This window comes from Fundulus heteroclitus, unplaced genomic scaffold, assembly GCF_011125445.2.
Source record: "Fundulus heteroclitus isolate FHET01 unplaced genomic scaffold, MU-UCD_Fhet_4.1 scaffold_74, whole genome shotgun sequence".
Lineage (NCBI taxonomy): Eukaryota > Metazoa > Chordata > Actinopteri > Cyprinodontiformes > Fundulidae > Fundulus > Fundulus heteroclitus.
In genome coordinates, this window is record NW_023397186.1 from 555,686 (window position 1) to 570,748 (window position 15,063).

Here is a 15,063-nt window from a genome sequence, read left to right on the forward strand (position 1 = left end):
AAACTGGATTAATGCAAAACCCATAACTAACCAGAAATAAGCAAATGCAAAACAAACCTAACAAAACCCAACCATAAGACAAGCTCCAAACCAAACCAAACCAAACCAAACCAAACCAAACGGGGATCTGAGGAGGGAGAGCAGGAAGAGAGCCTCTCCTCTGCTGCAAGCATAGCAGCTTTAAAGCAGCAGAGCACTAATCAGGTAAATGCATACCACCTGCAGAAGGCCTGTCTCTCGGAACCCTAAAAGGAAAATAAGACCAGGACTGACTGGAGCCGTAACACTTGCAATTCTGCATGCTCCCGTTCAGTCTCTCCCTTTCCCCTGGGGCGTTTAGTCTGTGTGTGTAAAAGCAGCCCTCTCTCCACTGCAGGTGTACACTGTCAGGGTTCTTCCATTTCTCAATGACTGGTTTGTTTGCGCCCCTTCTTGGGTGTGTACCTCTCAACATACAGGCAGCCTACTTGCTCATGTGTCCTGGTGGGGCCTCAGAGTCAACTTGGGGAAGAGTTGCCTGATTCAATCTCAGACGACCGCTTTTCTCGCCGGGCTTTGGGATTCCACTTCCATGAGGGCTCATCGATTTATGCAGAGTCGACAGCATACTCAAGTTGGTCAGTAAATTCAGGCTGGGCAGGCAGTTTCCTTACATCACTTTCCTGCAGCTGCTAGGCAAACTGACATTAGTCACCTGCATTGTGTCTTTGGCATTGTTATTGCTGCGCCACCTGCAGAGGTGGCTCAACAGCTTTCATCTGGATGGCAGACTGCATAGACGTTGCAAGCTTTTGGTAATGTGGTCATGTTTTTGTGCCCTTACTGAATGCACAGACAAGGCATGTTTGTCCAGGGGTGTTCCCATGGGATTAGTGATGTACCGCAGACAGATGTTCACAACAGATGCCGCCCCCCACAGGTTGGGGGGGGGGGAACACAGGGTCGCTGTTGTCGAAAGGAACGCTCCAAACACATACATTTACTGGAGCTGTGTGCCGTACATTTGGCCCTCAAACATTGTCTGCCTCATCTAGAGGGCAGGTTCTGATTCAGTTGGACAACACCTCTGTGGTCTACCATGTCAATCACCAGGGGGGCACCCGATCATTGTGGCTCCTGAAAGTGTCCAGGGACCTTTTGGAATGGGCCTCTCCTCATCTGTCTACCCTGTGGGTGGTCTATTTACATGAGAAGCACAATCAGGTAGCAGATTCACTATCATGGGAGGTGCCTGCTCCAGGTGAGTGGTCTCTTCACTGTGACATAGTACGCATGATCTACAACCTCTTTGGCCAGGCAGAAGTGGATCTGTTTGCCTCAGAGAAGTGGACACATTGTCCCCTATGGTTATCCCTTACAGGGGCGTCAGGCACACTGGGCGAGGATGTGCTGGCTCTTCCTTGGCTCAGGCCTTCCTGTATGCTTTTCCGCTCCTCGCTCTGATTTGGTCTACTCTGCAAAGAGTTCTCACAGAGGGTCATAGCTTGTTGCTGGTGGCTCAGTACTGGCCAACACGACCGTAGTTTCCATTGCTACAGAGTCTGTGTTGCAGTGTCCCATGATGTCTTCCAACCAGGAAGTGCTGTCTCAGTTGGATGGGACAGATATGGCACCCCGAGCCTTGACCTCTCCAGCTGTGGGTGTAGCTGCTGGGAGGCTAGGGCTGCAGCTGACTGGGTGTTTGGATCCCGTCAGTTGCACCATTTTGAGTTCCAGGGAACCCTCTACTCATCTGCAATATGCAAACAGATGGCATCTTTTTCCTCAGTGGTGTTCTGCCTGCAATACACAATCCCATTTCCTGCCTGGTGCCCACTGTTCTGGAGTTTCCCCCTGTCCCTTCTCGATAAGGGCCACTCTCCTTCAACACTTAAAGCACAATTAGCAATTTATTCTTATCATGCTGTTGTTGAAGGCAGTACTGTGGTTAGTCCTAATTTAGATTCTCTTTTTTGCGCAGCACTCATAGGTTGCATCCGCCATTGGTTCCGTGGGCATCTGTTTGGGATCTGCTCTTGCTTGTTGAAGCTCTGTGCCATTCTGCCTTTGAGCCTTTGTTGCAGGCAAACCTTAAGTCGCTGTCATGCAAGAGAGGTTTTTGTTGGCTATTGTTTCAGCTAAGAGGGTTTCCGAGCTACATGCTCTATCTATCAGTCCTTCGTTCTCAAATGGAATCTGGACGGTTCTGGGGTTACCTTGTGGCTGAACACTGTATTGTCCTATTCCTATTGTAACCACCTGTTGAGGTTGGCTCGGTTTCAGTCTCCATCAGGTGTGACTGGAAATAAGTCAAAGTTACTGTGCCCAGCAAGGGCGCAGGAGGCATATATTGCTGCTGCAATATAGGTGTGAGACGCTCAGACCAGCTTTTCATCTGTTATGGAAGTCCTAAATTGGGTTGTCCTCTTTCCAAACAGCATCTCTCCCATTTAATCATCGACATCATCCGCTACATCTACAGGACCCTGTCCCCTGCCGGTCAGTGTCAAGGTTCACTCTACCAGGAGCATCTCAGCTTCATGGGCAGTTATGAGGGGAGTTTTGCTAGAAACCCTATGTGCTGCTGCATAATGGGCTTCCCCAAGCACTTTCACCAGATTTTACAACATCAACATGGCCAACCCTCATCCTCTGGGTGAGATTCTTCTACAAGGATCCTCTAGGTCTTCCCAGTGACGCATGTGCTCAGGATTCCTTGTGACACAGTGGGTATTAATCATTCAGTGCTTTCAGCATCGCTCTCTGGTGGTCAGGAGGGATGAAATAGAATGACATTTACATGAATCCAGGATGACCACCGGAGCTTCTTTGTCACTCAGAATCCTTGCATTCGTGAGGAGTTTCTGTAGGAACACAGCCTGGGATGATGTCAGACTATATAGGTTCTGACTGGCCATCCAATCTGTCACAGGTGTGACTCCGTTGGTATTATTACTCGAACGGTGCATGTACAAAAGGAACTTTCAGTGCTTTCAGCACCGCCATCCGGATTCATAGAACCATCGTCGTTTCATCAGGTTCAAATATTGTGCTGGATCTTTCACTGATTTTACTTCAAAAAGTTATTAAAACTTCTCACTTTTTAACATTTATTTGTGAAAAACAGAAATGTGTAACTCTATGAAAACTGTTTATAATATAAAAGTGAGAGTAGATCAACATGTCAAAGCATTATAGCATCAGACCTGTTTTTTTTTCTTCAGAATTTACATAACAAGGAGATGACATGGTACAAGAAATAAACAGTTTATGCACACACATCCAGGGATGGACTGAACTAAACACTGACACATAAACAAATAAACATTAAAACTTCCTTATTTCTTTGGCCTTGTTGATGCATTTCCATTAATGTACCATTCACACCAGTGATGTGTACATGACAGAAGATGAAACAAAAAGATGAGCAGTGTGTGTGACACAGTTAGGGAAAGAGTGCCTTTATGTTTAACCGCATTGAGGTTCGGATCACAGTGCAGTGAGATGGATTAAAATCCCCTGATTAATTCTTACATCCTCGTCTTCATGTTTCTGTATTTTAATTGGTTATAGAGTCATTGCACACCATGAGCGCAGTTTGCTGAGCCTCCTATCTTTATTTATGTCTCATTTTTGTCTTGATGTCCATCTGCAGGGTTTCTTCTTATGAGTGCATTTTCATTTTACAGTGACTTGGTTAATGTGCGATTCCTTTGCCCTGATGTATAATTGCTTATTGAATAAGCTCTTTTCTCCAGTATGTTGTCAGAGTAACGGCTGTAGATGTAACAACACCAGAAAACTTTCTATCGATCAAACAGTCAGTTTAGCTTCCTTTTATAAATGTGAATGTATGTGTGGACAACTGTACATTCTTGGCAGTTTACGTATTTTTTTCAGTTTTTGAGAGCATTACTAGCCACACAGGTTTATTTTACTCTGACAGGATAACATCTGACCTTAAAAGTTTTCAACTAACTTCATTGGAATAGATTCTGTGCTAACAGAGCAAAGAGGGCAGAAAAAAAATGAAAGACATATGTTTCAGATTTTTATTTTTAAAAATAAATGGATTCTGTATTCCTTCCCCTGTGCAGTTTTGTGTTATTTTTGTGTTGGCCGAGCACATAAAACCACAATAAAATATATATATTTATATATATTTTTCTATCTAACATATAAATGATGTAAAAAATAATAATAATAATAATTTTAAGTAGTATGAATGCTTTAGGATAGAGCTGTATAATCTTACATTGTTTTTGTTTGTTTTTTATTGCATACAATATCCACATTGCACACATAGCATAACTGAAAGTTACATCAATATTAGTGATTATGGGGGGAAAAGGGGAACTAAGGAAGCGTCACAAATTTAATTTAAGTGGCTGTACTGTGTTTAAAAAGTGTGTACAAATGGTTGAAAAATATAGTGATTTCACCTGACATGAGAGATATTCAGATTTTTGTGAGCCATTATTATTATTATTATTATTATTATTATTATTATTATTATTATTATTATTATTATGAGCTTATTTTCTTGAAAGTTTTGTTTGTTTTGTTTTTTATTTTCATGATGTCTACAGTGCCTGAAAGTTTCACTAATCAAAAATAACATTTGCTAGCAGAGCAGCTATTACACATCAATACTCACTATGCCTCCTCCTCTGTGACTTTCAGAAGCACAAATCTGACATGGTACACTAGCTGCCACCGTGTGAAAAGTCCCGTCTATCATAATGCTCTACATGGCTGTTTTAAAGGAATTTCTTCTCACCGTGTAAGCCTGATCCAACAATCTCCTGGGCATTCATTCGTGTGGAATCTGTAAAATACCGCAGAACTGTTCACAAACCGGCACAAAGCCCTTTTTTTTATTTCACTGAGCAAGCTAGTATACTACAAATGCTGCTGTAATATAAAGAACACAACCTAAATATATAAATATATAAATTTATATTACTTTGTATGGAATTTTGTAAATATATATATATCAAAATGTTTGTATATCTGGAGCGAGTAACAAAAATAATTTCCCTATGGAATTATTAAAGTATGTCTGATTCCAATTCTGATGAGGTCGACTTTTGTGAAAAGCAGATGAAAAGTCTGCAAATAAAAGCCAAACAAAAGTTTTCGGTCTCATTGGAAAGTATGGAGATTACTGTGTCCTAAATGTTCTACAGCCCAAAAGCTCAGGCTCAAATGTTAACAGCCAGAATGACTGTTAACATTCACAAATTCTTTGCAGTAAGATTTCAATACGTTTTTTTTTTTTTTATTTGGTTTACCTTTTTCATGCTAGGGGGCACTTTGACATTCCTTACTTGATGGTATTCTGGTTAACAATGTCAGGTACGATGAGTAGTTTTTCTTCTGCCTCCAGGTGGAAATGTCCAGTATTCTACTTCATGTATGTTGTGCTTAAAAATATTTAGTTTGTTTTAACACAGCCTGTATATGGTGTTCCTTTTGTCCAATTCGTTTTATCCTCTGGCACAGGGGGCACTGGCTGTGGTAGATTTCTCAGCCCCCTCCTATCTCTTTCCAAGCACTGCCTTTTGCATTTTTTAAATTAAGTATTAAATTGAGATATTTAACTTTTTACGTTTGTTAACTGATTCAGAATGGTTAAAGCATTCAGCACAGTGCATCAAACATGTATGTATTTATCTTATTTTATTTTATAAACAGGCATTTACCTCAACTTGAACATTTAATTTTGTCTCTTTGTGTTTAGGTGTTTTTTGCTGCTACGATTGATTTGTCACATAAGTCAAATATTGGTATAATTTCACATTCTGTGCATTCTGTATGCAAGTCTGAAATTCACTGAGAACTGCTACTTGTTACCATGGTAACTACTGGTACCATTCAAGCCAATAGCAACTATTTTTTTCTCAATTTCCTGTAATTACTATTCAGATGCTAAAGTGACAAGTTCAAAAATAGAGATTCTACAGCATTGAATGCCTTTGTTTTACTATAATCCAAACTGTCACAAGTGCTAAAAAATAGTTGATTTCCGCTACTTGGGCTACTGTGCTTTAAATGTGCTTCAGTCATGTTGAGTGTTGAGCTTAAGACTGCTTGGATGATTCAGACTTTACAAGTTGGAGCTCTGACTTTTTTTGTTGTAATTTTGAGTCTGAACTCAGAAAATGTCATTTCTGAGTACAACTGGAATGCAGCATTAAATATTTCATAAACTTTTGTGCAAGTATTAATATAACCAATGCAATACTCAAACCATAAAATAGTAAAGAAAACTAAGAAATTGTCTTCCCATCAAGAGATGATAAAAGTGTATGCATGTAAATAATCATGGCATCTAAACCTTGTCATTTTCTTTCTCACTTTTCAGAATGGTATGGGGAACCTACGGGTGACCGAAGAAGGAATCCGACTGGAGGGGGTGTCTGAATTCTTTTTGCCATTGTACGTCAAAGAGATCCAGTCAAGAAGGGTGAGAATTCATCTCAGTGTGTATGTGTTTTGCAGTATGTATCATTAACTGACATAACAATTTTTAATTTCCTGTTTTTTTTTTTTGTTTTTTTGTTTTTTGTTTATCTGTAAGAACATCCATGAGATGAACTTAGGTTTTCTCAGTTCAAATGTGATGGCATGTTTTCCAATCAGAGGCATGACTTATTGTCTGATTGTGTGCCAGTGTTTGTTTGGTGAGAATGTGCTCCTGTCCATTACACGGTTTTGTTGCTGCTTTAATGAGCACAAATCTAAGGTTTGTTCACAGCACTTAGGGCATCCTTCTCATTATTGTACCGTGTTATAACATTGCCTCGGATCTAACACTTTTCTGTATCCCCATTCATCACATAGAGAATTATCATTGATCTAGCTTCCTAGATCAATAACAATTGATCTAGCCTCCTAGATCATCCATAGCAATTCACTTTATATTTAGGATAACTTCGGCAACAGTTTCTACACACTCACAAGTCTTTGACTGCAAGTATGTATCTCTCTGTGGGTTTTTATACTGTATGTATGACCCATGAAGAGACTTCAATAGTTTATCTGTCCATCCATTAATTTGCTATTCTCAAAATATTAGATTCCCAAATATTAGTCCTGAATATATTACCTGTGTTGACAAAACTGAAGATTATAAATCGAAGAAGGAGATCAATGGCTAGATGGTGATCAAAAGATATTATTAAACTGACAAACAGTAAAATAAGTGTAGACAGACAGACAGACAGACAGACAGACAGATAGATAATAGATATTTCTCAGAGCAGCCTTGTACATTCCAATGTAATTACTCCTTTGCATTTATCCCATCCCTTAGGTAGCACTGGGATGCCACTGTGCACTCACTGTAAAGCATTATGGGGCCAAGGGTCTTACTCACGGACTAAGGGTGGCAGTCTGTGGGATTCAAACCTGCGAACTTGGAGCCTTCCATGGACGTAAAAACCCTGCTCTAACCACCAGGCCACCACAAATATAACTGTGAAATGTATCTTTTGCAGTTAAAAAAATCCCGTGATAAAAAGGTTAGAGGCTTGGAGTTCACAAGAGCCCCAAATATGTGCTCTGGTATCTGGCACCAAAATGTTAGCAGCATTTTTTATAGAAAATAAAATGTTAATGTTTGTGTAGAGGAGATGAAAGTCAAAAAAGGAAAAGACAACTATTCCTCCTGCACATCTTTGTGGCCTCACTTAAACATATTAAATCCAGATGTAGATTTGATGTAATTGAGCCCATCCTAAACAAAGCATTGTAGGAGAAGGAAATGGAACATTGTGACTCCTGGTGAGAGCTAAATTCAGAACACTGCGTAAAAAACACACACAACAACAACATCGACACAGTTAGAAAGTGGATTTGCTGGTTGGGTTGAAAGAGATGAGGTGTAAGGAAGAGAGATAATTGTTGGGACGAAAGGAGTGGGTAAAATAGTAAAGGAGAATGGGTCAAACAGAAAATAATGGTGTGACGAAAACATAAAAATGAAAGACCTCATAGGGTTTTTGTAAAAAAAAATTTTTTTTTAATAATATTCATGTGTGTGCATACTCATAAGTCATCAACAACTAGCGGACTAATATACACAGTCATAATTAAAGGTATGTGTATTCTTTTTGAATTTTTGGGTTTTGCATGGCATTACAATAAAAAGTGATCTGGGCTTTGCCATACTCTGCCATACAAATTCTGTGCATTTAACCTGAAGCATTAAGAAATGCAAAATAGATGACACACTGTTATCATTCATTAAATAAAGATGAAGCTAAGCACACCAGGGCTGCTTTCAAAGAACTTACCCCTCATTCACACAGACTTCATCATCCATGCATAATCTGTTCCATCACAAATAAAAGCCGTTCTAGTCAATGAGGTATTTCCACAGGGTCTGTGGAGCTGTGCTGTGGCATGACGGCGTGACTCTCCCCAGTCGTCCGGAATACGGATCAAGTCTATTTTTGACGGATGACGGAGTGAAACGCATCAATTTTTAAAAACCAGACGAGCCAGACAGGAAGTCAAACACAGGAAGTGTAAAGCAGATTTGGCACATTTCACAGTTATGTATCGGTTTCAACAACAATCAACTGATTGTTTCAACGACATTCAAATGTTTTAAAAAACAGTTCATTGCTCAGGAAGTGAGATCGCCTGTGTTTTTGGCAATTTGCTGCTCTGCATCAAGGCTAAGGAAAAACATAATTTATGACCTTAAGCAATTGCAGCTGCCTATACATCTGGCAAGGGTCATATAACTCATCTTAATGTCAAAAGGTGAGACCATCATTCCAACAAATAGGATTTAAGTGTTAATGAATAATACAAAGAATCATCGATGTAGAAAAAAATAAGCCAAAACTCCTCCTCAACAGCGAAAGAGTCTGAAAAAGATAATACATAAACCAAACAAACAATAATAATAAACCTGAAAGTGATTTTTTTTTTTTGTTAAAGGGAGTTCTTTATGCTCTAGAATTACAATGCATACTTCATGATTCATAATGCTTATTTTCATTGTTTCATGTGTATTTGACGCTGGTGTGTTTGAAAATACCTGATGGAACATTTAAATAATTTTAGAACCAAATAAAGCTTAGATAATTATTGTTCTGATATAAAAACCTAGATTGTTGTTTAGTTTTGCTTTGACCGTGACAGTAGATACTCTAAGCCAAGACACAATATCCTTCAGAGAGTTTTGTTATTTGAAGGAAGCTTATAATCTACCTGCTTACCCATGAAGCATATCTGGTATACCACTACTATGATTTCTCAGACATCCGGGTAAAAAAAAAAAAAAAAAAAAAATCACCAAACTTTCCACAAAAGATATTTCCTGAGAGGATAAGTGTAGGGTGAAGGACACAATAGCCCCATTTCTTTCTTTTGATGCCATAGCAAAATAGCACTGTTATTTCGACATGAGCCGATATCATTTTGTGAAAATTTTGAATTGCAATCATATTGCAATATTTTTTCTTTGACGAGCCAAATCTTTTGAAAGCAAGTCAACACAAATTTTTAGGTAAATCCAAAGGCCAGTTAGTATAACTTTCCAGACAGGTCGCTTTTAAGGATAATGGGTTATTTTTGGACGAGGGTCCTTTCCTGGCCCCTAGTGGATGGATATTTATGTCTTAGCAAAATTATTCATTTTGTAAGTCTACCATATTCCTTTTTTTTCTTTGCAAATACATGGTAGGAATGATATGCTAAATATTTGAAGGGTGGCTTAGATGCAAGTCAGAGGCTATATTTTTCTCCATGCCCTTGTATCTTATCTTCTGGTTTCACCTGAGGATCTTTCTTCTTTCTTCAGTGACACATACATAATTGCACACATTCTCATACACACGCAAACACTGACTCTTGCCACTAAGCCTTATAATTGTCCCCACAGGGACCCTGTGACAACCTATTGCCACCACAGGAGGCACATAGACAACTTCAATTATTCTGTTTTCTTGCTGTCTCTCCGTTTCTTTGATTTGACTTTTTTCTTTATGTCCCTTTTTTCTCTGTCATTAGACCTTTTCTACTTCCATCCCCTGAATTTGACATTTCTCTCTTTCCCACTGTAGCCTTCTTCATTTTGAAGTCTGGTAGCGAAACAGGCTCCCTAAAGTCAGGCTAACTTTTATGTCGTCGGCAGCCCTAATAAGAGGTTTACCTCCTAGACAGTCCCATTAAAGAACAGCACATGCTGAGTAGAAATATTGCCACAGCACTGGTATTATGTACAATATATGAACCACAAGTTGTATGATATGGGAAATTTCCAAGGATGTTTTTAGGTGGGTGTCGAGGCTCAAGGTTTGGCTGCAAAAGGTGTCCCTCTCCGTTCAACCCACTGCACTTGTTCAGATGCACAAGACATCCTGAGGAGCAGGCAACAACCATATTGTGCATGCATTTAGTGAATAATTACAACGATTGGCTTTAAAAAAAAAGGCTGGAAGGCAGAATTTGTAGCTAAGGGTTTGGACTCCCCTGCATCTCTGCCTCAGGTTCGTTTACTTTGTTCTGTTTTTTTTTTTTTAGATTAAAAATAAAATAAAATAAAAAAAATTCACGTCAAAAGGGTTGAAGCTGCCTGATTATAAAAAAGTAAACTTTTTCTTTATTTATTTTCTGGTCCCCTGTATCAAATAATATTCTTATTATGAGGGGTGGGTGAAGAAGGGAGCTGTATGAACATTATCTTTGCTGTTTGTCAGTTTTAGATTTATAGGTCCCTCACTCTCCCTCATTCTTTCTCATTGCTTCTCCTCTGGAGACCTGAGTTAGCTGAAACTTCTCCGACTCTGTTGCTGTAATTGAATAGCAGACAGTTCTAACGGAACATTAGGCCGTTGCCGCCTTGGCAAACCATATTGATTTTGACTTTGCAGGAGGGTAAACAATCTAGATGGAGCAGATGCACACTTTTTACAGGTCATAATTCCCGTGCTACCGCTTAGGAACACCCTTGTAAGTGTACAGCTGTGCCATAAACTATATCAACCTTGCTAGACTTATATATAAAATGACTTAAATGTTCTAAGACTTTGAAGTTCAAATTAAACAAGTAATTTAATGTTTCAAGCAAAACTCCATCAGCATAGGGAAACTAATGGCAACTAAAGACATCTCTCACATTGACCATTGATTAAAGTCATAAGCTTGCAATCCTCTGAACAGCACTAGAATAAAAAAAATATTTTGATAGGCATTCTTATGTGAAGAGTTAAGACTTGAATGACTTTATTTTATTATTCATTTTATTTTATTCTTCATTTGGGTTGAAAATTAATCCTGGAATCCAGATCAACCCCTTTATTTGATCAAGAGTTATGCTACGATGGATTGTGATAGCTATATGGCTTCTTGATTCATACAGTTTTAACATTTTCTACATAGAGAAAATACATAAAATCACTTCAAAACAATGCACAGGATTGATCAATATTTGGCTTTGGTTGTTATCTATTATTCACAGTCATTACATTGATGTTCATGCCAGCATGTCCAATGGCTAATAAATCATTCAGTCATAGTAATTTGCTATCTTTGATTAACTGACTTCTAGAGATGTTCACAATTAATTTTTCAAAGTCCATGCCGAGTCTCATGTCTTTAAGGGGCAAGTCCAAATCAAGTTTAAAGTCTATCATGATTGAAATTTACAGTCACACATCAGATACATATACATATCTAGGTTATAAACTCATATTGTTATTTTAAGACTAATTTAACATTTGCACATTTAACATCTTTATCTTGTTGAGTTTGTTACATTCAGACTGTACATAGTTATTACTTTTTGTCAATTAGTTTAAGAATTCATAAGGTATAATGTTTATCCCATAAAACACATAAATGTCCAGTGAAGGTATTTACCAACAAAGGTATTGTAGCTGTCCATGGAGGATATAGTAGCTATCCACGAGTGACAAAAGGACTCAAAAATGCTTTTAAAAATGCACTTTACCAGAAATGTATTAAAAAGATCTAAAAATGAATTGATAGGTATATTGGTAGGTATATTTATATCATGTAAGAAGAAATATTAAAAAATACTAGAGGAAAAAAACAAATGGTGTTTGTATGCTTAGGTTACTGTGCAGAACTTTGGTGTAATAACTGAATGACTTTGTCATATCTGTTAATAGAATTACCTGAAAAGAGCAATTCGTGCAACACAAAGTTGGTAATTTTGAGCATGCTGGCACACTGTTTAGTACTTTTATTTAGATGTTTATTGATATAGTTACATTTCAGACTTTACAAATCATGTATAAAGATAAAAAGAATCTGTTACCAGAGAATATCCGAAAACTGTTCCATTTAGGGCTAAAAGTTTATCCATTAAGGGGAAGGTATCAAAATGTAACACTTTGTGGTGTGAGATTATGGAAGGATCTGGAAATGGAGTAAAAGCAATGTCCATATATGATTGGTTTCGAATCAATATGCAAACATAAGATATTCAGTGGGTAAATATTGAAAATACTTTTTTGTCTATTGTAAATGGTAAACTGCTTGTACTTGTACAGCGCTTTAACTTCTGACGACCCCAAAGCACTTTGCACTGCAGTCAATCATTCACCCATTCACACACACATTCACACTTCAACGGTGGTGAGCTATGTAAGTAGCCACAGCTGCCCTGGGGCAGACTGACAGAATCGAGACTGCGATACATCGGCACCACTGGGCCCTCTGACCACCGACTGCAGGCCATTAAGGTGAAGTGTCTTGCCCATAATGACTGAGATGGTCAGAGTGGGGCATTAAACCAGCAACCAGCCAATTGCAGGACTAACATCTATTATGTGTCTGTATTGTGTAACAATGTATATGTGAATATATGTAAGCTGCAGAATCTCAATGTGCCTACATTTTAATTAGATAATATTGAATATATACTAACATATATTTAATATAAAAATGGCGGTAGGGATAATGTAAGTTTACACTTTTACCTACTCCCTTGACCGGGCAAAGAAATGTTTCTTTCAGTATGAGTGTGGTATTCTTATGGGTCTTCCACACTGTACAAGGTGTGCGCTGCGCTTGCTGCGGGGCTCAGCGCAGCACCAATGCTGGCTCAGTGGAGCATGCTGCTGCTGCCGGATTGGCCGTCATTTATTTTGTTGTCAGCAGCAAATATGCATCTGTCCCATGCTAAGAAGCTGCTAGTTAGGCGAAATGGAGTAGCAAGGAGGAAGAGGCGGTGGGTGCATGAGACCCTCAGGTCCTGGGAGCTTGTTAAAGAGCTCCATTTCCATAGCAATACAACTTCCGGCTTGTATCATACAGTTGAGGACATTTTTTTCCCCATTTTGCTTCCTGGTGTTTCTGGCTGACAGTCAAATGGCCCAGTTTCTATTGGCCGTGCATGTATATGTCACTAAACACCACAGTGAAAGTGGAGTATGTGGAGCTGACAAGGCTGTGAATTGCGCCTTGCTTGGCACAGCGTTTTTTTTTTTGCCCTTGCGCGGAGCATGCAGTTGAAAACAATGAGCTTCAGAGCACAGCAGCGCGCCGAGCACAGCAGCGCGCCGAGCACAGCAGCGCGCCGAGCACGCCGCATCCTGTGTGAATGGCATTTAACGCTGATTAAATAAATAGCAATATAGCATAAACAAATTAAGACTAGTTAAGGCAGTTTCTGAATGATTCAAAAGGGAAATGGGTAGAGTAGCTGTTTTGCAGTCGGAAGGTTGTGTGTATGAATCCAGTCCCCCTGTCACATGTCAATGTGCACCTGGGCAAGGCACTTCACTTCAAGTTTCTAAGTTGTATGTGTGTGTCAGTGATAAGGGGTAATTTGGCTATTTTGTAAAGTGCTTTGAGTGGTCTATGACCAGAAAAAAGTTTTATAAATTCAGTCTATTTACTTACTGGCTAATTTTCAATCGGGATTGTGTTAGATAGAGTGTTGTTGATACTCAAGTCCCAGGCCGCAGCCTCAAGGTTTTAGATCACAAGCCAAAGTCAAGCCTGAAGTATTCACTTTTGCAACAAACATACTACTTAAGTTTAACTCTGACACTGAAGACCCCACATCAGCTGATTTCCTCTTGTTCATTTTTAGGATTTTAACATATGTTGCAGTACTTGTTGAAATTAGTGTAAACTTAGGCATAATAATATCCTAACTTTGTGTTTTTCATTTACTTTAATAGTATATTTTTGTGATGAGCTCTGATTCTAAAAATGGAAAACCAATGCAGGCCATATTTCTTTGAAGTAATATTAATTTTCTCTGGGATAAAGTAAATGTTTTTAAGTCAAACTGTCATACAAACCTCATTTAATTGCACGTCACAAAGGCAACGGTGTCTGCTTTCCTAACCAAATAATAACCTTGTTTTATGTCAGCTTGTTTTATTTTTTGTTGCATCAAGGAAAGAGAGCGCCATTTTCTTATTGCTCAGGGTACTCATTGTGTGAATATAATAGTGTCCTGTCAAGGTGTTGTCTTTCTGAAATAAATAAGAAGTGAATTAAATTAAATTCATAGGTAATGCATATTGATCAGCAACAAATAATATTTAATGGGAGCAATATACCAACTGCAGTGGGAATAAATACAATTCAAAGGAATTTGTATTGTGAATTACCTATTTGCAATTTTACTCTAATTTCATTCCATTAGCGTATTACCGTCTGAGGCAAAACATCCTTTAATAACAATGTGTGACAACATATCCAGTGTTTATCAAATATGTTGCTGTTGTTTTCCTTAATATTTGTTCAGCAATAATTTGAGACTTCCAAGAGTTCTTTATTAAACTAGTTTAATTTGAGACTTTTATGATTAGGTCAGAAAACGGCATTGCAGTTGTTACATGATCACATGCTGTGTATGTTCACAAGCTTAATGCTCAGCGTAAACCTTTCTGCTTCTGTCTTTTATCATCTTTCATTATTTCCATCTCCTACTGTTCAAAACGTGTAATGCACCAATCTACCTTAAAGAAAACTGAATGTGCTAAGTCCAACAAATGCATGGCATATTTGATTATGACAGCAGGCTGCCTTTAGCAAGTGAGGCGCTCAACATGAAAATATCCCAACCATCAGACTATGAAA

At 38.6% G+C, this 15,063-nt stretch overlaps 1 protein-coding gene across 1 annotated transcript in view; it reads left to right on the top strand.

The window, feature by feature from the left end:
- LOC105934256 (zeta-sarcoglycan) overlaps nucleotides 1-15,063 on the top strand; it is a 423,091-nt gene that overhangs the window by 269,893 nt on the left and 138,135 nt on the right. Inside the window, exon 3 of the mRNA XM_036134093.1 lies at nucleotides 6,347-6,448. Within this exon, the coding sequence (XP_035989986.1) occupies nucleotides 6,347-6,448 (102 nt within the window). The remainder of the gene's footprint in view (nucleotides 1-6,346; nucleotides 6,449-15,063) is intronic.